This window comes from Mesoplodon mirus, assembly GCF_964341445.2.
Source record: "Mesoplodon mirus genome assembly, chromosome: 1".
In the NCBI taxonomy this organism is placed as follows: Eukaryota; Metazoa; Chordata; class Mammalia; order Artiodactyla; family Ziphiidae; genus Mesoplodon; species Mesoplodon mirus.
Window position 1 is genome coordinate 78,155,327 of NC_138976.1, and position 22,321 is coordinate 78,177,647.

A 22,321-nucleotide genomic window follows, 5' to 3' on the forward strand; every position below is an offset into this window, starting at 1 on the left:
TTAGCTCGCCATTTCCTTGGAGGGAGGACTACTGGCTGTTCTATTTCTGAAGAGGAGAGAGTGGAAGGTACACAGCAGAGTCCAGAAGAAATTCCATCCTGGCAGATAAGGGACTCCTTCTTGTGAGAGCACCGGAATCACAACCAACTGCTGAACAATCATCATCAGGGAGACACTGGAACTCACCAAAAAAGATACCCCACATCCAAAGACAAAGGAGAAGCAGCAATGAGACGGTAGGAGGGGTGCAATCACAATGAAATCAAACCCCATAACCACTGGGGGGGGTGATTCACAAACTGGAGAATACTTATACCACAGAAGTCCACCCACTGGCGTGAAGGTTCTGAGCCCCACTGTCAGGCTTCCCAACCTGGGGGACCAGCAACAGGAGGAGGAATTCCTAGAGAATCAGACTTTGAAGGCTAGAGGGATTTGATTGCAGGACTTCAGCAGGACTGGGAGCAGCAGAGACTCCACTGTTGGAGGGCACACACAAAGTAGTGTTCACATCAGGACCCAAGGGAAGGAGCAGTGAACCCATAGGAGACTGAACCACACCTACCTGCTAGTGTTAGAGGGCCTCCTGCAGAGGTGGGAGGCAGCTGTGGCTCACCATGGGGACAAGGACACTGGCAGCAGAAGTTCTGGGAAGTACTCCTTGGCGTGAGCCCACCCAGAGTCCGCCATTAGCCCCACCAAAGAGCCGGGTAGGCTCCAGTGCTGGGTCGCCTCAGGCCAAACAACCAGCAGGGAGGGAACCCAGCCCCACCCATCAGCAGACAAGCAGATTAAAGTTTTACTGAGCTCTGCCCACCAGAGCAACACCCAGCTCTACCCACCACCAGTCCCTCCCATCAGGAAGCTTGCACAAGCCTCTTAGATAGCCTCATCCACCAGAGAGCAGACAGCAGAAACAAGAAGAACTACAATTCTGCAGCCTGTGGAACAAAAACCACATTCACAGAAAAATAGACAAAATGAAAAGGCAGAGGACTATGCATGAGATGAAGGAACAAGATAAACTCCCAGAAAAACAACTAAATGAAGTGGACATAGGCAACCTTCTAGAAAAAGAATTCAGAATAATGACAGTGAAGATGATCCAGGACCTCGGAAAAAGAATGGAGGCAAGATCAAGAAGATGCAAGAAATGTTTAACAAAGACCTAGAAGAATTAAAGAACAAAAAAACAGAGATGAACAGTACAATAACTAAAATGAAAAATACACTAGAAGGAATCAATAGCAGAATAACTGAGGCAGAAGAATGGATAAGTGACCTGGAAGACAGAATGGTGGAATTCACTGCCACGGAACAGAATAAAGAAAAAATAATGAAAAGAAATGAAGACAGCCTAAGAGATCTCTGGGACAACATTAAACGCAACAACATTTGCATTATAGGGGTCCCAGAAAGAGGAGAGAGAGAAAGGATCCGAGAAAATATTTGAAGAGATTATAATCGAAAACTTCCCTAACATGGAAAGGAAATAGCCACCAAGTCCAGGAAGCACAGAGAGTCCCAGGAAGTATAAACCCAAGGAGAAACACGCTGAGACACATAGTAAGCAAATTGACAAAAATTAAAGACAAAGAAAAATTATTGAAAGCAACAAGGGAAAAATGACAAATAACATACAAGGGAACTCTCATAAGGTTAACAGCTGATTTCTCAGCAGAAACTCTACAAGCCAGAAGGGAGTGGCACGATATATTTAAAGTTATGAAAGGGAAGAACCTACAACCAAGATTACTCTACCTGGCAAGGATCTCATTCATATTCAAGGGGGAAATCAAAAGCTTTACAGACAAGTAAAAGCTAAGAATATTCAGCACCACCAAACCAGCTCTACAACAAATGCTAACGGAACTTCTCTAAGTAGGAAACACAAGAGAAAAAAAAGACCTACAAAAAGAAACACATAACAATTAAGAAAATGGTAATAGGAAAATACATATCGATAATTACCTTAAATGTGGATGGATTAAATGCTCCAACCAAAAGACACAGGCTTGCTGAATGGATAGAAAAATGAGACCCATATATATGCTGTCTACAGGAGACCCACTTCAGACCTAGGGACACATACAGACTGAAAGTGAGGGGATGGAAAAAATATTTCGTGCAAATGAAAATCAAAAGAAAGCCGGACTAGCAATACTCATATCGACAAAATAGACTTTAAAATAAAGAATGTTACCAGAGACAAGGAAGGATACTACATAATGATCAAGCGATCAATCCAAGAATAAAGATATAACAGTTTATAAATATGTATGCACTCAACATAGGAGCACCTCAATACATAAGGTGAATGCTAACAGCTATAAAAGAGGAAATTGACAGTAACACAACAGTAGGAACTTTAACACCTCACTTACACCAAGGGGCAGATCATCCAGACAGAAAATTAAAAGGAAACACAAGCTTTAAATGACACAAAAGACCAGATATAGATAATTGATATTTATAGGACATTCCATCCAAAAACAGCAGATTACACTTTCTTCTCAAGTGCACATGGAACATTCTCCAGGATAGATCACATCTTGGGTCACAAATCAAGCCTTGGTAAATTTAAGAAAATTGAAATCATATCAAGCATATTTTTTACCACAACACTATGAGACTAGAAATCAGTTACAGGGGAAAAAATGTAAAAAACACAAAGATATGGAAGCTAAACAATACATTACTAAATAACCAAGGGATCACTGAAGAAATCAAGGAGGAAATCAAAAAGTACCTAGAAACAAATGACAATGAAAACACGATGATCCAAAACCTATGGGATGCAGCAAAAGCAGTTCTAAGAGGGAAGTTTATAGCAATACAATCCTACCTCAAGAAACAAGAAAAATCTCAAATAAACAATCCAACCTTACACCTAAAGGAACTACAGAAAGAAGTACAAACAAAACCCAAAGTTAGTAGAAGGAAAGAAATCATAAATATCAGAGCAGAAATAAATGAAATAGAAACAAAGAAAACAATAGCAAAGATCAATAAAATTAAAAGCTGGTTCTTTGAGAAGATAAACAAAATTGATAAACCTTTAGCTAGACTCATCAAGAAAAAGAGGGAGAGGACTCAAATCAATAAAATTAGAAATGAAAAAGGAGAAGTTAAAATGGACACTGCAGAAATACAAAGCATCGTGAGAGATTACTACAGGCAACTCTATGCCAATAAAATGGACAACCTGGAAGAAATGGATAAATTCTTAGGAAGGTATAACCTTCCAAGACTGAACCAGGAAGAAATAGAAAATAGGAACAGACCAATCACAAGTAATGAAATTGAAACTGTGATTTAAAATCTTCCAACAAACAAAAATTCAGGACCAGATGGCTTCACAGGTGAATTATATCAAACATTTAGAGAAGAGCTAACACCCATCCTTCTCAAACTCTTCCAAAAAATTGTAGAGGAAGGAACACACCCAAACTCTTTCTATGAGGCAACCATCAACGTGATACCAAAACCAGATAGAGATACTACAAAAAGGAAAATTACAGACCAATATCACTGATGAATATAAGTGCAAAAATCCTCAACAAAATACTAGCAAACAGAATCCAACAACACATTAAAAAGATCATACACCATCATCAACTGGGATTTATCCCCGGGATGCAAGGATTCTTAATATACACAAATCAGTCAATGTGATACACCATATTAACAAATTAAGTAATAAAACCATATGATCATCTCAATAGATGCAGAAAAAGATTTTGACAATATTCAACACCAATTTATGATAAAAACTCTCCAGAAAGTGGGCAGCAAGGGAAACTACCTCAACATAATAAAGGCCATATACGACAAGCCCAAAGCAAACATCATTCTCAATGGTGAAAAACTGAAAGTGTTTCCTCTAAGATCAGGAACAAGAAAAGGATGTCCACTCTCGCCACTCTTATTCAACACAGTTTTGGAAGTCCTAGCCTTGGCAATCAGAGAAGAAAAAGAAATGAAAGGAATCCAAATTGGAAAAGAAGAAGTAAAACTGTCACTGTTTGTAGATGACATGATACTATACATAGAGAATCCTAAAGATGCCACCAGAAAACTACTAGAGCTGATCAATGAATTTGGTAAAGTTGCAGGATACAAAATTAATGCACAGAAATCTCTTGCATTCCTATACACTAACAACGAAAGATCAGAAAGAGAAATTAAGGAAACAATCCCATTCACCATTGCAACAAAAAGAATAAAATACCTAGGAATAAACCTACCTAAGGAGGTAAAAGACCTATACTCAGAAAACTATAAGACACTGATGAAAGAAATCAAAGAAGACACAAACAGATGGAGAGGTATACCATGTTCTTGGATTGGAAGAATCAACATTGTGAAAATGACTATACTACCCAAAGCATTTTTTGGACTACAGATTCAATGCAATCTCCATCAAATTACCAGTGGCATTTTTTACATAACTAGAACAAAAAATCTTAAAATTTGTATGGAGACACAAAAGACCCCGAATAGCCAAAGCAGTTTTGAGGGAAAAACATGGAGCTGGAGGAATCAGACTCCCTGACCTCAGATTATACTACAAAGCTATAGTAATCAAGACAATATGGTACTGGCACAAAAACAGAAATATATATCAATAGAACAGGATAGAAAGCCCAGAGATAAACCCACACACCTATGGTCAACTAATCTATGACAGAGGATGCAAGGATATACAATGGAGAAAAGACAGTCTCTTCAATAAGTGGTCTGGGAAAACTGTACAGCTACATGTAAAAGAATGAAATTAGAACACACCCTAACACCATACACAAAAATAAACTCAAAATGGATTAAAGACCTAAATGTAAGATCAGACACTATAAAACTCTTAGAGGAAAACATAGGAAGAACACTCTTTTACATAAATCACAGCAAGATCTTTTTTGATCCACCTCCTAGAGTAATGGATATACAAACAAAAATAAACAAATGGGACCTAATGAAACTTAAAAGCTTTTGTACAGCAAAGCAAACTATAAACAAAATGAAAAGACAACCCTCAGAATGGGAGAAAATATTTGCAAATGAATCAACAGACAAAGGATTAATCTCCCAAATATATAAACAGTTCATGCAGCTCAATATTATGAAAACAAACAACCCAATCCAAAAATGGGTAGAAGACCTAAACTGACATTTCTCCAAAGAAGACATACAGATGGCCAAGAGGCACATGAAAGGCTGCTCAACATCACTAATTATCAGATAAATGCAAATCAAAACTCCAATGAGGTATCACCTCATACCAGTCAGAATGGCCATCATCAGAAAATCTACAAACAATAAATGCTGGAGAGGGTGTGGAGAAAAGGGAACCCTCTTGCACCGTTGGTGGGAATGGAAATTGACACAGTCACTATGGAGAACAGTATGGAGGTTCTTAGAAAACTACAAATAGAATTACCATATGATCCAGCAATCCCACTACTGGGCATATACCCAGAGAAAACCATAATTCAAAAAGACACATGCACTCTAATGTTCATTGCAGCACTATTTACAATAGCCAGGTCATGGAAGCAGGCTAAATTCCCATCAACAGATGAATGGATAAAGAAGATGTGGTACATATATACAACAGAATATTACTCAACCATAAAAAGGAACAAAACTGGGTCATTTGTAGAGATGTGGATGGATCTAGAGACTGTCATACAGAGTGAAGTAAGTCAGAAAGAGAAAAACAAATATTGTATATTAACGCATATATGTGGAACCTAAAAAAATGGTACAGATTAACCGGTTTGCAGGGCAGAAATAGAGACACAGATGTAGAGAACAAACGTATGGACACCAAGGGGGGAAAGTGAGGGGGGGATGAATTGGGAGATTGGGATTGACATGTATACACTAATATGTATAAAGTAGATAACTAATAAGAACGTGCTGTATAAGAAATAAATAAATAAAAAGAATTTGGCACATGCCTCAAGGGAAGATTGCTCACTCTGCTGTGTGTATCATTTCTCAGAAAACTTGATCCTCAAGCCCGGGCTGCTTTTGCAGCCCTGAACTCCAGTTTTTATCATCCCACAGTGAGAACTGTTGGTTTCTCTGCCTCTTAGCTGCCCTCTGCTTAACTTCTAAACTGAATAGGCAAATGCCCCAGCAGGGAAAGCAGCTTGAAGAATGTTGACTTCACTTCACTGACCTTCCCTTGTCTCAGGGATCTTGGCCCCTCAGGTTCTTGCTGCTTGGGAAGCTCTGTGACAACTTCAAAACAGATGTTTTCTAAAAAAAAAAAATATCCATTTTTAAAATAATTTTTCTCAGCAGAAGTGTAGGTCAGCTACAGGTTACTCAACATATCCACAAGGGGATGTCCCTGGTATTTCATTTTTTAGCATCATATATTTAAGAGCATGATTGTTATACTCAAAATTTGAAGACATTTGCTGTTTTCTTCTGCACTACAAACCAACCCATCATAATGTTTTTGAATGAGCTCTGTGTGTCTCTGGTCTCCTTCAACCGTATTCTTTTGTTGATATTTCCTGGCTGTTCTACCCAAGGTCTTGCTGTATCTGATATTATGTGATTGCACGGTGTTCTGTCTTTGGCAAGGAGTAGTAGAAGCAGAATATTAAAATTTACATTTATGCTGCCTTTGGCTATGAACTGTTTGAGAGACTATTCTACTTCTTTCCCTTTATAACTCTCAATCTTGAGTAATAAATATTGGGGACAACTATCATAGTAAAAAAATACTGCAAATGCCTTTTAAATTTAATTATGGTAGAAACCACTTAACAATTATCTCCTATTTTTTATTTTTTATTTTTTCATTTTATTTATTTTTGGCTGCGTTGGGTCTTCATTGTCGCCTGCAGGCTTTATCTAATTGCGGTGAGTGGAGGCTACTCTTCATTGCGCTGTGCAGGCTTCTCACTGCGGTGGCTTCTTTTGTTGCAGAGCATGGGCTCTAGGTGCGTGGGCTTCAGTAGTTGCAGCATGCAAGGTCAGTAGTTGTGGCTTGTGGGCTCTGGAGCACAGGCTCAGTAGTTGTGGCACACGGGCTTAGTTGGTCCGCGTCATGTGGGATCTTCGCAGACCAGGGCTCGAACGCATGTCCCCTGCATTGGCAGGCGGATTCTTAACCACTGTGCCACCAAGGAAGTCCACCTCCTATTTTTTTAAAGAAGTGACTTACACGGGCCTCCCTGGTGGCGCAGTGGTTGAGAGTCCGCCTGCCGATGCAGGGGATACGGGTTCGTGCCCCGGTCTGGGAGGATCCCATATGCCGCGGAGCGGCTGGGCCCGTGAGCCATGGCCGCTGAGCCTGTGCGTCCGGAGCCTGTGCTCCGCAACGGGAGAGGCCACAACAGTGAGAGGCCCGCGTACAGCAAAAAAAAAAAAAAAAAAAAAAAAGAAGTGACTTACATAGTAAATGTACTTACTGTTGCTTAGATGAATGTCACTAGAATTTCTCTTCAGCAGGGATATGGTCTGAAGTAATAAGAAAATTTAATTGGCTTAGTAACAGTTCATAGATTTATAGGATGCTGGAGGTAGACAAGATCTTATAGATCAGTTAAGACAACATACACATTTTAAATATTAAAGCACTGAAACTCATTTAAAGTAATTTTAATTATTGTCTGCTTGGATCCTGGGAGAACAATAGCAAACCTGCCTGTGATTAGATGTACAATTTAAACAGTAATGAAATTACATCCAGAAAGGTCTTCTATTGCCTGCATTGTTGAGTTTTTGCTATTTTTACATTTAGTCCTAACAATCTTTTCTATGTCTCTTTCTTCAAATACAGGCAGTAAAATAATGGCAGGGTACAAAAATGGCTGAATTTCTTATTCTATACTTTAATAAAGTAATAGGCTCAAATGCTGGACCAGCAACAGTATCTTTCTCTTTGATGACTGGAGGGTATTTGTTAGGTGTTAGTGACAGCAGAATCTTTTTTGAATGCAATGCATTCTGGGACTTTCAGAGGATATACCTGTACTCATATACTGCATTCTGCCTTTTTACTTCCCATCCTTAAAGCCTGTCAATTTACACTTGGAAGAACATATACAAGAGAAAATAGAAAGAGGAGAGGCATACAAAGCTATTTTACAGACAACTACATTAGATGGTCAGTAAATATATGTTCATTAAATTAAAAAAAGGAAGTTCAGAAAGGCTACGATATAGTTTATTGTGTGTCTATCAGAATCAATACATCATCCTACATAGCAATTCCAAGGGAGCCGTAGTTCCTGACTTACTAACTACTGATGCAGTTTCCAATTCTAGGGTGTAGCATGGTGTATGTGGTCTAGTGGAAAGACCAATGGGTACACAGTGAGCTGACTCTTCCACTTGCTACCTGCATAACCTGGAAAATGGTCACATAACTTCTCTGAGCCTCAGTTTCCTCATGTGTAAAATAAATATAACAGTGGATGCCCTGCTAATCTCTTAGGGCTGCTGTGATGATTAACTGAGGTTATATTTCTGAAAGGCTTGATACTATATAAGCTCCACTGAAGTGAACGGTATTACTATTTTTATAATGAGTGACTAGTTTATAAAATCTGATGCTCATCTCTGGGATACTTTCTTGGATTCGGTGTTTTGTGTCACTTGTGCTTTTATAAATAGAAAATCATGGCCTATGCTTACAAATAAAATGACTTAGTAGAAACCAGAATGTTTGGTAGACCTTAAACCAATGTTTTCCAAAGTACCACTGGGTAATTTAAGGGGTAAGTGGATGAATATTTTTGATAGTAATATTTATATATAAGAAAAATATACAATCAGTACAGCAAAGCCATTATTTCACAGATTTATAGCTTGTTTTCTGTTTTCATGCTAACATGCAGTTTCCTATTTGAATAAATGGATTTAAGTAGCAAAACTGAAATCTATTTAAAGAAAAATATTAAATGAATAACAGTGCAGGTAGTATGTGGATAAGTAAATATATATATCATGATGGTGGCATTTGTGTGACTAAAGTTGGGGAAACATTTTCAATGCTTAAGTCAGTCATCTCATAGAATATGTCATTCTACTAGAACAACAACAAAGACAAAGAAATATTCTAGCTCCACCATTCGGTTCCTTATTTAATAAAATAATAAAGGCACTTGTGACAGATAAATCTTGACTTGCATTGAGCTAGGATGGACTCTGGCGGATTTGTCTATCCATTTCTTGTCACCATCTATTTGAGTAGCTCTATCCTGGCAGAATCAGAAAGTTCCCTGACACTAATGCTATTTCTTTACAAGATAATGAAGACAAGTCTTAACCAAGTTCCAAGGGTTTTATTGGCTATTGAAATTTTATTAACATTTATATGATGCCATGCTGTCAGAGTTCTTTTTAAACAATTGTTTTAGTTGCCCTGGAGTTTACATGGATTTTTGTGGCCAAAAGATAGTAGAATAAATAAAACAACAGATAGCTATGCAGTTTAGTGAGAAAATGCCTTCAACTGTAACATTCCCTAGCTCAGTGAGTCCACCAGTGAATAGATTAAAAGTCATGCAATCCTGCCTCTCTTCTCCCTACCACCAAATCCTAGAAAAGTAGCTATTCATCATTTTCTTCACAATTTCCAAAGAAAGAGACACCATCAGTTTCTTTTGTGGTACTGTTCGGTGTTTCAATACATCTTCTGTACTTCTGGCAATTAAGTTCTCTTCCAACACGCTACATACTAAACATAGGAGTCTTATTCACTTCTAAGAACACCCCCTTCTTGTGTGGTAGAAATAGCAATGATACATTAAAATACCAAATAATGACATTTATTTATAAAAGTGTGCTGTCAGATGAAAGAAATTCAAAATTATATATTTAATGTGTTGGTTATATAGCTAAAATTTAATAGCAGTCTCATTCAAGTCCTTGTCTTTTAAGAATTTTGGTACTAATATCCAGATATGTAATGATGCTACCCAACTAGGCTGTAACTATCGGGGCAATTAGCTCCAGATTATTAAAATCTCCAATCTCACTCAATCTTTTCATAACTTATCACACTAGTTTCTGATATTGTCAGACCCTACTTACACAAGAGAAGGCTTCTATGACAGGTTTTTTTAAAAAATAGTGGTAAAATATACATAACATAAAATTTACCATTTTAGGCATTTTTACATATATAATTCAGTGGCATTAAATACATACACCTTGTTGTGTAACCATCACCACCATCCATCTCCAAAATTTTTTTTCATTTTCCCAAACTGAAACTCTGTACCCAATAAATAATAACTCCTCCTTTATGACGGAGCTTTAAAAATCATTTAAAAGATATAGTAAAGAACAATTTTAGAGAGACGCATTTAGCAGTTGTTCTTCCCAAAGCATTGATATCTTTTTTCCCTGATTGTTAAGAATCCTCTTTCAGCTTAATGAAGCAGTTATCTATTCATTCCACACGGCCCCCCACTCCTTCCTGGCCCTGGTGAGAGGAGGCTGCAAGACTAGAGGAACAGCTGCTTCACTGCTCCAAATTACAAATATGGTGTGTGTCTCAACACATCACAGCTGCTGAGCAAAGAACAGATGGGACCCTGATCTCCCAGTAGACCCATTGGAACCCCCATCTTGAATGTTAAACAGTGATCCACAGAGAGAAAGTGATTTGTTTTCTCTAGTTAATAATCCCTTCCGCAGACTGGAATCCTTCATGTGCAGGAACACGTAAGCCAGTCTGAGGTTTCAGCGCTGGGGCTCCTGGCTCCAATCCCTAGCTTTTGTTTGCTGAGACAGACAGCATTTGGAGTTGGAATGTGGCAAAGCTTGTCAACACACAGGGCTTTTCTCTGCTTTCCAAACACATGTGAGGCAGACTGGCTCTCTGTGAAGCTGTGATCTTTTCTGGGGAAAGGAAATGTTACATGCAAGTCAAGAAGAAAACATATTTGGAATCAAGAGAAATAATTGGTCTGGGCATCAAAGGGACAAATTCTGATTAGTTGACAAAGATGTTACAATTATTTTTAGGTACAGATGTTGATCTAGATTAGTCTAAATCAGTATTGCCTTATGGAATATGCATATGTGCTTAAGATAGAAACCGTTTAAAACAAACAAACAAACAAACCTGAAGGATTTTTGGAACGGTCAGCATTACTCAAGAAAAGCAGACCGGTGCCAGTGCCCTGGAAAGGCACAGTTATACTGACACTCCCCTGGATGTTACCCCTCTCTTCCAAAAGCAGCACAATTACACATGTCAAACACCTTAGGAGCTTTCCTTTCATCTTTCATGGTACTAAACACAACAATCTCTGGAACTGGAAACCTTAGGTAATGGCTTCAGTCAGATACCCAAGACCCAGAGACGCATGAGCTGAAAGCATTACCAGAGTAATGCTTCATCCAGTTGAGGCTAAGTGATTAGTGCACAGTATTCACGAAAGAAAAAATTCAATTAGATAATCCTGGAGGTGATTAGAGGTTTACCTCTCTTCCAGGACCTCACACTATTTTGGCCAGGACTCATGTCATTATCACTGGGATGCACACTAACTAATCACTAGACGGTAGATGCATCTGGGTCATCTCTCACTTATGATGGATCTATTGCTTCCTTTCCACTCTGAAAAGACTTCATGTTTTAGACCCACAATAGTCTCTACTTTCCAGTTTCCCAGTGACAGCGTCTTTCACAGGAGCCCTCCCCGCCCCACAATTGAGTGTTTCATCTTTAGCCAAGGTCCTTTTCTTAGGATTCAAGTAGGCTTTTGAGTGCCCCAAAGCCAGGCACCACAGTTATTTTTCTTTGACTTTCTTCTTATTTACCTAAGAATTATTTCTGGAGGAAATATTTTTTAATTTAAACATGCATTAAAGTAGGGTTTCAGTTCACTGTGCTATACTAACTTATGTATAGGATAGTATGGAATACCTTTGTGCATAGTAGGTGATAAACCGTGATCATTTCATGCTTTGACCTTATTTTCCATGGAATTAAATTAAATACACCCTTCTGTAAGGATTTCGTGTATCTGTATTTGTTTATATCTAGCCTCGCTTAAGTTAGGAAATATTAGAGAAAAGAACCATAAAATTTCCTCTCATTGCTAAAGGTGTAAGAGTCCCAGTGCTTCTTGTGTAGCAACTTTACTGCCAGTGAAAGAATGAAGATAATGAAGTTAAAAATGTATGTTTGGTTAAAAAATACATCAGATGGTGTGGAACTAGCTTGAAAACACTTGCTTTGATATGACTTTAATTTTATCAAAACTTGGACTTGTTCCAGCTTTGCCTTGGAGCATCCTAGTCAAGTACATGTCTCATTGCTAAGATCCTCATGCAACTGGAGGGACCTTGGTAGAGCCATGTGCTTTGGAAATGGTCAAACTGGTCTGTGGCTTAGAGCTGTGGAAAAACTTCATTTGTTCATTCAACAAATATTTATTGAGCATCTACTATGTTCCAGGCACTGTTCTAGGACCTGGAGGCATAGTGAAGTAAACAAGGAAATATCTCTGCCTTTGTGTGTTCCAGAGGAAGGAGACAAACATAAAAAATAGGAAAATCATACAGTGTGTTAAGAGGCAATTAAATGGTGTGGGAAATAATAAATTAGGGTATAGAGAAAGAGGGGTGCCAGAGGAAGGGAATTGCTATTTGAAATGGTGTAGTCAGAATAGGCCTAATAGAAAAGGTAATATCTGAGCAAAGAGTTAGAGGTGAGAGAGTGAGACCTGAGATTATATGAGAGAAAAGCCATTCTAAGCAGAGCTTAGCACACACAAAGGCCATGAGGTGGTAGTATACCTACTGTATTCCAGGAACAGTAGGGAACCACACAACCCAGAGTGAGTGAGGAGAAAGGTGGTAGGAATCAGAGAGCTAAGAGAATGAGCAGGAGATCGTATGGGGCCCTAAACATTTTCAGGCATTCAGCTCTCACTCTGAGTGAAATGCTGAGCCAATGGAAGGTTTTGAACAGAGGAATGGTAAAATTTAGCTTTTGTTTTAGAAGGTTTACTGTGGATGCTATGTTGAGATTAGATTGCAGAGAACAAGGGTAAAAGCAGGCAGACTAGTTGGGAAGTGTTGTATTAATCCAACTGAGAAATGACACTGGCTCAGACCAGGGGGTAGCAATGGAGGTGGTGAGGAGAAAAATGACTGGATTCTGGACATATTTTGAAGGTAGAACCAACAGGAATTCCTGACCATCTGGATGTGAAGAGTGAGAGAAGGCGAAGAGTGGCATATGATGGCCAGGTTTGGGGCCTGGTCAACTAGAAAGGGTAGGATAGGCTTTAGGGCAAGGCTGTTAGGAACCTCGTTTTGATCATGTTCAGTTTGAGATGTCTACTTGACAATATGTGGAGATGTCTATTAGGTACTTTAAATAAACAAGTCTGGATTTCAGAAAAGAGGTTGGAAATTTAAATTTGAGATATGACAACACAGAGCATTTAAAGCCATGAAACAAGACGAGATCACCAAAGGAGTGAGTGACAACAGAGAAGTTCAAAAACTGGGCCTTGGAGCACTCCAGGGTCAAGAAGTCAGAGAAGAAAGGGTGAACTAGCAAACGAGTAAGCAGTGAGGTGGGGGAAAAACCAGGAGAGGTCAGGTTCCCACAGACCAAGATAAGAAAGTCCTTCTAGGAGGCAGGAGTGATCTACTCTGTCCAATGCTACTGATGACAAGAATGACAAGGACTGAAAATTGACCACTGGTTTTAGTAATGAGGATGTCATTGGTGAGCACACCAGAAACATGACAATATTTTCCCAATATTTTAGAGCAGATCATGGGGATGACTGGTTGACGAAGCCCACACCCCATGACTCTGATTGCCCAGTTTTTCAGGGTGATAACTTTACTGAGTGAAACGCTGGGGGAAGGGGTTGCACAGTGCACACTATTTGATAAGACCAAATTGGGCAGGACTCTTTCTCCCACCCTTCTAATAGCATGTAGGATTCTCAGGTCTTTACGGAAATGAGGGAAAGGAAGAGGAGGAGTGCCTTGAAGGAGCATAGGTGGAGCTTCTGATCAATTCTGGTTGGGGTATCTCAAGCACTGCCTTTTGGGAAATGAATAGACCTCACTGATTAAACTTCAAACTATAAAGATGCTCTAGAAGCCATTTCATTTGCATGCATTATTTGGGATCTCTTTTTTCCCTCAATGTGGCCATTCATTTCTGCGTGAAATAATAGATAACACTATGTAAAAATTATTTTTACATTGTGTATGTAAAAAAATCAATACTGGCAAAGAAGACAATGAAATCACATACAAAAACCTGTGCATATTTTTTCAGGTAGAAGAGATATAAACTTTTCATCAAATGAGCAAAGATTAAGAGCTACTTATGTAGAGTGCAAGGCTTTTTTTAAAATGAGCCACAGGTGCACAGAATTACATTATGGCTGTATTATTCTATAAATTACTATTAATATATTGCCTGTTTCAGTAGCTTCATGGTAATTATTTAATACCAACCAGCTCTATTTGTGGGGGGGGCTGATCTGTAGTTATGTCCCATTTCTGTGGTGTAAGTACTTCCATCATGGCCCATTTCAAACTACCAGTGTGAAGCCATTTGGACCTACCAACAGAAATCACACAATTGATTGTTGGTGGAAACAGGCTCCAGCACACCACTGCCTTATTTACATGTGAACTAATTCTGCTTCTGCCTGAAACCAGCAAATTAAAAAGCAAACTAAAGTTAGGAAAGGAAAATGGAAATGTAAAGTGTTATATAATTAACATGTATATGATGTATAGTATATAGTATAAGATACATAATATATAAAATGTCATATATAATTATATTAAATATTATATAATTATGTTTTCAAGAAGTGTCACAGAAAACCTCAGGAAAGAGGGCAGGACAGGAAACTCATATTTGAATATGTATTACATGTGAGCATATGTCACACACATTATTTAATTCTCACAACTCCGTAGCACAGGTTTATTAATCCTTATTTTTAAATTGAAAATAGGTTCAGAGAGGATAATCCATTAGACCACAGTCACACAGACAACAAATGTTAGAGCCAAGACTTGAACCCAGATTTACCTGACTATTCCCCTAGACCAATGTCTACAAGCTCAGAATATTGTCCACGAATTAGTAGGATAAATTCTGATATGTTAATTGCCAGCTCAGTGGCACAATACTAGTATATTTATTACCTCCTGTATATTAAACTGAATTCTAAATTATTACGTGAAAACACTTATTTTGATGGTCTAAATTTTATAGCATATTTATCCTCCTTGGATTATACATATTCTCCAAAATTATAAAATCCTTTATCAGTACTGTAGTCAAGTCATCCATTGACTCTGATTTGTTTCCAAGAACACTACTCAAAAGAGAAAGAAGAGGGGAGGGATAAATTAGGAGAATGGGATTAAGAGATACACACTGCTATACATAAAATAGATAAGCAACAAGGATTTACTGTACAACACAGGGAACGATATTTAATATCTTGTAATAACCTATAATGGAAAATAATCTGAAAAAATATACATGTATATATAAGAGAAAGAAGCGAATATAATTAGCGTCCTTTTTAACAATACCTGATGTTGCATTGCTGTCAAGGCTACTACATGTACATCGAGGCTTCCCACATGGTGTACGGACAAAAAGCACAACTCTTGTCCAGGCCTCTACGAGGAGTCACTGGAAAACACTGCTTGACTTTTTTCTACCACATGTATGGAGCAGGGACTGGCCTCCTGAATGTTTATTTGAAAAAGGAAGGTGACAGTGAAGAGTCCCTCTTATGGAGAAGAAGAGGTGAGCAGAGCATCTCCTGGCTACGAGTGCTGATTGAATACACCTGTGAGAGGCGACACCAGGTAAGCCAAAAGAGATAAGAATCACGTGATGGGAAATGTTCCTTTAACCTTCTGATGCTCTTTCTTTTTCTTGCTACCATCAAGAATGTTTTGTTCTTTTTCAGGGTCATAGGTAAAGGCAGTACTTGTTTAAGAGTAAAAATAATTAGTCTATATTGACTGAACCTAAGCAGTGAATGGGAAATTGGGCAGAAAGAGAAAGCTTTGGGTATTTATGCATAAAGTGATTTTTGCAACTCAGTGATGAAAGTGTATCTATTTTTGTCATGGTGCATTATGAGTGTCAAGTATATTCTGTGTATCCTGCAAACCTCCAAAACAGAGTCTCTTTTTCTTCTAAACATGGTGTTACCTAATTAGTTGTTGCAGCTGCATCTTTCACTCATCATTAGCCACACGCAAGGGCTTTTGTTGTAAGCTTCTATTTAACAGAGTATGTGGTCCAGAGTAAATTTTTAAGCCTCTGTCCACACGATGCAGAAGAAACTAGCCTTGATCCTATGTCCTGGGTCTCCCCTTGGGTCTTCTCACGGGCGGTAGAAGACCTCCATCCTACAGGATCCCAATTATAAGGGAATCTGGACAGCAATAAGAAAGAGCCTTTTCAATTCCAATGGGTGAGACTGAACAGCCAGTTAGTCTAGAAATCAGCAGCAGCCTCCTGAAATCCACTGACTTCTCCTGCCTACCGTGAGCCAAGGCTCCAGAAAGTTCTGGGGAGATAACATTAGACCCCTGATTATTCCTGAAATTGCTCTGTAGAATTCCAGGTGTGACCTTCAGCTAAAAGCCCTACTTCCTCCTCATCCTTGCTTCTGGACCAGCACCCCTCAACTTTAACCACTGGCCGTTTGGTTTAAGCAAATCTTAAAGGAAGATTTAAGGAAGAAGTATCCAAAAGGAAGACATTATTTTACACCACCCCTTAACCAAAATTAATTTTCTGCAGATCTAAATGGGAGTGAATTGCAGAAGCTCAGGTGACCAGGTTACAGTGCCATCTAGGGTGCTGGATTGCTAAGAACAAATGACAGAGGGAAGATGAGCCATTATTTACGGTTGGCCCATTATCTCGGCATGGATAAAATTATCTAAAACTTTAGCAAAGAAAAAAAGCCCCAGGAATAATTTTGATAGTGATTTAATATCTGCTTACAGAAGGAAAATGGATCACTCAGGAGCTTATTGATATCATTGATCATCATTCAGAGATGATGAATTAAGTTTTTAGGCTATCAGGGCACTCATACTCGTACCCTATTCAAATGTCCTCAAAGTGTGGTCCTGAGACCAGCAGCAACACCTGAAATGCATATGCACCTAATATGAAATTCACCTGAAATACACATTCTGAGGCCCCACCTCAGAACTACTGAACCAGAAACTCTGGCGATTAGGGCCCTGAAATCTATGTTTTAACAAGCCTCCTGGTGATTCTGATGCACTCTAAAGATGAAGAATCTCTGTTATTGGATGAAACGAATCTGAGTCTCTCAGGTGGAGCCTGAGCACTGATGTTTTTTAAAACCTCCAAATGATGCTGATGCAGAAGAGCTCTAGAATTTGAGTTCTGTGGAACAGGTGACTTCCCAGCATCTAACCTGGGGGCCAGGTACAGGTCCTTGCATATACTAGACTTGCTAGGTGGCTTGTTGTTTGAAAATATTTTTGAGCACAAAGTAGTGAGGCACCTGGGGTGGCATCTTGGGGTGTTCAAGTTCAAAGGTGAGGAATGACCTGAGAGGCTTTCAGCTCTCAATTTGGAAAGAAGGTTCCAGACCATTCCCTTTGGCTCAGAATGGAACAGATATGAATCTGCCATGAGGAATTTTCTTCTTGATTTTGTGATTTCCTCAGGACTGCCTGGAGACCACAATGAACTAGCTTCTCCAAAACATCCTAGTGTCTAATAAAACACAGAGACACTCATGTGCACATGGCCATCTTCTATGTGCCTGGTACTTACCGTGCTGAGAGCTGTGCATGAGTTCTTACAATTGATATTATAGCTCCTCTTTAAAGATGGGGAAAACTAAATGTCCAGCTGGCAAGTGGTGGAGTGAGAACTCAATCCCAGATCTGACTGGTTCCAAAGTTTGTATCCCTAAGCCACTGTTCTACGTTCCCTCCCACCATAGAAGTCCCAAAATACACTCATTGCCCTGGATGCCACAAGCACTGAGTGATCTTGGAGAAATGTTATCCTCTCTGAGACTGTTTATACATTTTCAAAATGGGGTAATAATGCCTGCCGTGCTGATATCACCAGAGTTAGAGTGAGGGTCCAATGAGATTATGTTTGTGAAAGGGTTTATAAACTTTAAAGTACCAAACTATAAAAAGATACTATTATTGTTTCTAAAAATATATTGTCTCCCAGATCTCTCTGGTCTTCATAACCATGGCAAACCTGGTAATCTCAATAGCTACATCAGGCATCCAGATTGAGATCCTATAGTATAAGGCCAAAATATCTCCTTTTAATAAATATTTATTGACCATTTACTATTTTTAAGTACCAAGGATACTGCAATGCACATAGCATAGAGTTCCTACTCTTTTTTAGTTTACATTTTAGTGGCGGAGAGGTAGAAAATGTGAAACAAAAATATACAATGTAACATCAGGTGTTAATAAGCGCTATGAAAAAGAATAAGTCAAGCTGATCAGGTAATGAGGTCAAAGAAGTATCAGGGAATACTCATGTAAGGCCTTGGGTGACATGGTAGAGTTTGAAATTCATTCCAAAAGCAATGAGAAACCATCAGATGGCTTTAAGGTAATACGGTCTGATTTATATTTTAAAACGATCACTCCGGGTACTACATGGACAGTAGGCTGCAGTGAAGTAGACTCGAGTGGTGGGTTGGGCTGCGCAGCAGAGGTGAGATGTCATCAGAAGCCCATAGGACTTCCTTCCTTGTGGAATGTGGGGTTTGAGAGAAAGAGTCAAGATGACCTCAAAGTTTTTGACCTGAGCAACTGCTAGAGTGGAGTCACTCTTGGTTGAGATGAGGAAGACCTTAGGTGGAGCAGATCTGGAGGAGTGAGGGCGGTATGTGCAGGAGGGAAATTAACAGTTGGTTTGGTCTGGTTTGGTTTTTGATGTGCAAAGCTTTTGATGTCTATCAGACATCCAAGTGGGTGTGTCAAGTAAAAAATAGGCTATGAGACTGGAGATCAGGAAAATGCACAGAACTAGAGAAGTAAATGTGTACATCACTAGTGGTGGTGGGCAGGTGTAGGTGATTTTTAGAATGCTGTAGTACTGCCGTCATTTGAGATTTATCCTATAGGGGAAATACCTGGGTGGCCTCTGGATGATATTCCAGTCATCAGATTTTTTTTCTTTGTAGAAAAAAATCCATTAAGTGGCAAAATTTTAATCATGTCCTTTCCTAAGGGATTTATTAAAGTGCTAAGCAGAACCTGACTCACCATTGATCAAAAACACAAAATGATTTTATTTCCTTTGGATTCCTTGCTTACCTTTCCTCCTCTGCTCTCAGGTGTTTTCCTCCCTGATTTCTTATATTCTGATACCATTGAAAGAGACTGTTAGACAAATTCTCAGCTCAGTGAAATATTTATATCATTCATATTGTTCATTATACTGCCTAACATTTAGTAGGAATTATTATGTGCTGGGTACTGAGCTAAGACCAGGTCTTCAAATTTTCTTATTCATGGTACCCTTAACCTCAGTAATTTTTTTCCTGGTGCCCCTACACCAAAAGATAGCTAATGTTCCATTTATCAAGTAGTGGAGTCCCAACAATAAGTATTTATGTGCTAACGACTTAGTAACCTTTTGAAAAAAATAATATACTTAAACTGAAAGAAAAAATAATATTTTTTATCTAATTCTAAAATAACCAATTATTTAATAGAGTTTCTACAGATACAAATAGGGGAATAATACAAAGGGGCAATCATGATGCTATAAAATGGTGATCACTCAAATATGAAGGCAATTCAAAGGAGAGGATTGTATGAAATCAGGTGTTTGGCCCAACCGAAGACAATTCAGGATATAATTCTATCAGGTGATTTTCCTATTATACTTCCATTGCAGAGGTGGAGGTCAAAAAACAGATTTTACTGTTGTCCAGAAAACCAAAACACTTATTGACTATACTCATATATTCTCCTATCAAGATGTGTTAGGACATTTTTTCCTCTTTTTGCCATTTATTTGGCTTCTTGTTTAGGGTGGTATCTTTAGAATTTCTATTAATGTTATTTTGCAACATTTCCATCGTTAAAGCTTCTTTGAGTCATTCATTTCAAGATAGTTTAATATGCTTATTAATTATCCACTTTATAGTCTCTGATTTAGTTTAAATCATAAACTAGTCCAATGGGGAGTAATTTGCTCATAAAATGAGTAGAGCAAATGTGTCTCCTGGATGATTTTCATTACCTACAAGCCTCCTTGGAGTATTCGGTGGTTTATTAACCTTTATCAGAGCAGCCTTAGAGCTGGTAATATGATCTATTTTCCTTAGAACCTGAATATTTGATCAGTTATTTTCTTCTAGGATCTAAAGTCATGAAACTGGTTTCCTCTTTTTCTTGGGCTGTGTCTTGGATGTTATGGTATTTAACATGATAAGTGATCCATTGTCTTTCTGGTAAATTTAATTATTATATGTTGCTGTTCATACTTGGGTCTCATCCGTCAGTTTAATTCTCCCACCTAGTACTAGTATGAAGGTGGATTTAGGGAGAGCCTAAGGAAGCTTAGGCTTCTGGGCCCCTCACTCTCATAGGCCCTGTGAGTACCGGGAGTAGAATGTCCTAGGTGGGGAGGGAAACCAGGTCACCACCAGGAGGCATTTCTAGGTGGGCATTTCTGGGAGATTGCCTAAAAACGTCTCAGAAGAAAGGAACTTGAATCTCCAAGGCTCCAGTAATTTTTGTGAATTTCTTTAAATTTCAAATAAATATTCCCTTTTGTACCTAAATTTGAATTGGTGATTTTGCATTCTTTTCCTGAAAGGGGGCCCCTGAGAACAATCTAGGCTTCCAGACCCATACAGCCTGGATTTGCCCTTGACCAGCGTTGTTTCATCAGGATGACTCTATTTCTAAATTCAAAACTTCATTATTTTTCAGATAATTTTTGAAGCAATTCGGGGAGTGTCAATAAGAAGTGATATTGCCATTGATGATGTTAAATTTCAAGCAGGATCCTGTGCGGGTAACAATATTTTTACAATTATATGTTTGACTGAAAAGAGATTTTGCAATAGTCTCAAATCATAAGAATGCAAATTAAGTATTTTCTGCAATAAAAATAGAGAAAACTATTATTGTCTATTTGTCTTTCCTGACAGAAATGGAAGATATAACTCAGCAGTCATCAGGATATTCTGAGGACTTAAATGAAATCGAATATTAAGGAATGATCTGAATTGGATTAACTAAACAAAGCCATACCTCTCTTCAATCAAAATGAAAAAAAAATAAAGAAGACAAATGAATACTGGACAGTCTTAACCGTTTCATAAGTTATAAAATGACTTCAGAGCACTCTTTTTCATTACTTTTGCAAAAAATACTGACTCAGGGCTTTTTTTTTTTTTTTTTTCTTTTTGCATATGACAACTGTTTCTAGAAGTACAGGCTGCTGTTTTTGCCTAGATCATTCATCTTAATTTTGGTACCAGTTAAAAATACAAATGTACTATATTGTAGTCATTTTAAAGTATGCAAATAAAGGGCACAATCAAAATGAGGTGTGCTCACTTAAATCTGCATTCAGTGAATGTACTGGGAGGAGAATAGGTCTTGTGGGTTTTCTTTTGAAGTTCAAGTATCATAAATATTTTTGAAGTAATAATGTGAGGTGTCAGTAATACCTGCAGAATGAATGCAGCTTTCACAGTAACAAGTTAATCTAAGAAAATAAAGTCTTATTTTCTATGTTTTATTCATAGAAATGGAGTATTAATTTTTAAATATTTTTACCATATGTGATAACAAAGGATCTTTCATGAATGTCCCAAGGTATAAGTCAGTATTAATTAATGCTGTATTACAAGGCAATGCTACCTTCTTTTTTCCCCCTTTAAACTACTTTTGAAAGTCACTCTGAACACTTGGATAGAAATTGCGCTCTTTTTTTGTAAAGCAAGCTTAAAAATGTTTGTGTACACATACCCCCAGATCTTTATAATGTGTTAAACAATTTTACTGATTTTTAAAATAAATGTTTTGGTAATATTTTGAGTAATATGAATTCAAGCAGATATACTAGACTACTGCCTTTTATTTACATGTTTAGAAAATTGTATATACATATTTGTATACCCAAATGGCTGTTATGAAATTACGATTACCTAATAAAAAATAATTTGAAAATCTCTTCACTAACAATTAACTTTTTTCAACATTATTTTTCTTTATCAGAATATCTTCACTGTATAACTGCCAATTCTAATTTGAATCTCTACTCTGCCAC

At 38.1% G+C, this 22,321-nt stretch overlaps 1 protein-coding gene across 10 annotated transcripts in view; it reads left to right on the forward strand.

Annotated features, from left to right (window-relative positions):
• MAMDC2 (MAM domain containing 2) overlaps positions 1-22,174 on the forward strand; it is a gene marked incomplete at its 5' end in the record, with an annotated part of 443,561 nt that extends 421,387 nt beyond the window's left edge. For all 10 annotated transcript variants that reach the window (XM_082633490.1, XM_082633489.1, XM_082633491.1 and 7 more), the window contains 3 exons: positions 15,596-15,855; positions 20,974-21,058; positions 21,195-22,174. In XM_082633490.1, the coding sequence (XP_082489616.1) occupies positions 15,596-15,855; positions 20,974-21,058; positions 21,195-21,259 (410 nt within the window). In that variant the 3' untranslated portion in view covers positions 21,260-22,174. The remainder of the gene's footprint in view (positions 1-15,595; positions 15,856-20,973; positions 21,059-21,194) is intronic.
• Positions 22,175-22,321: the final 147 nt, after the last annotated feature.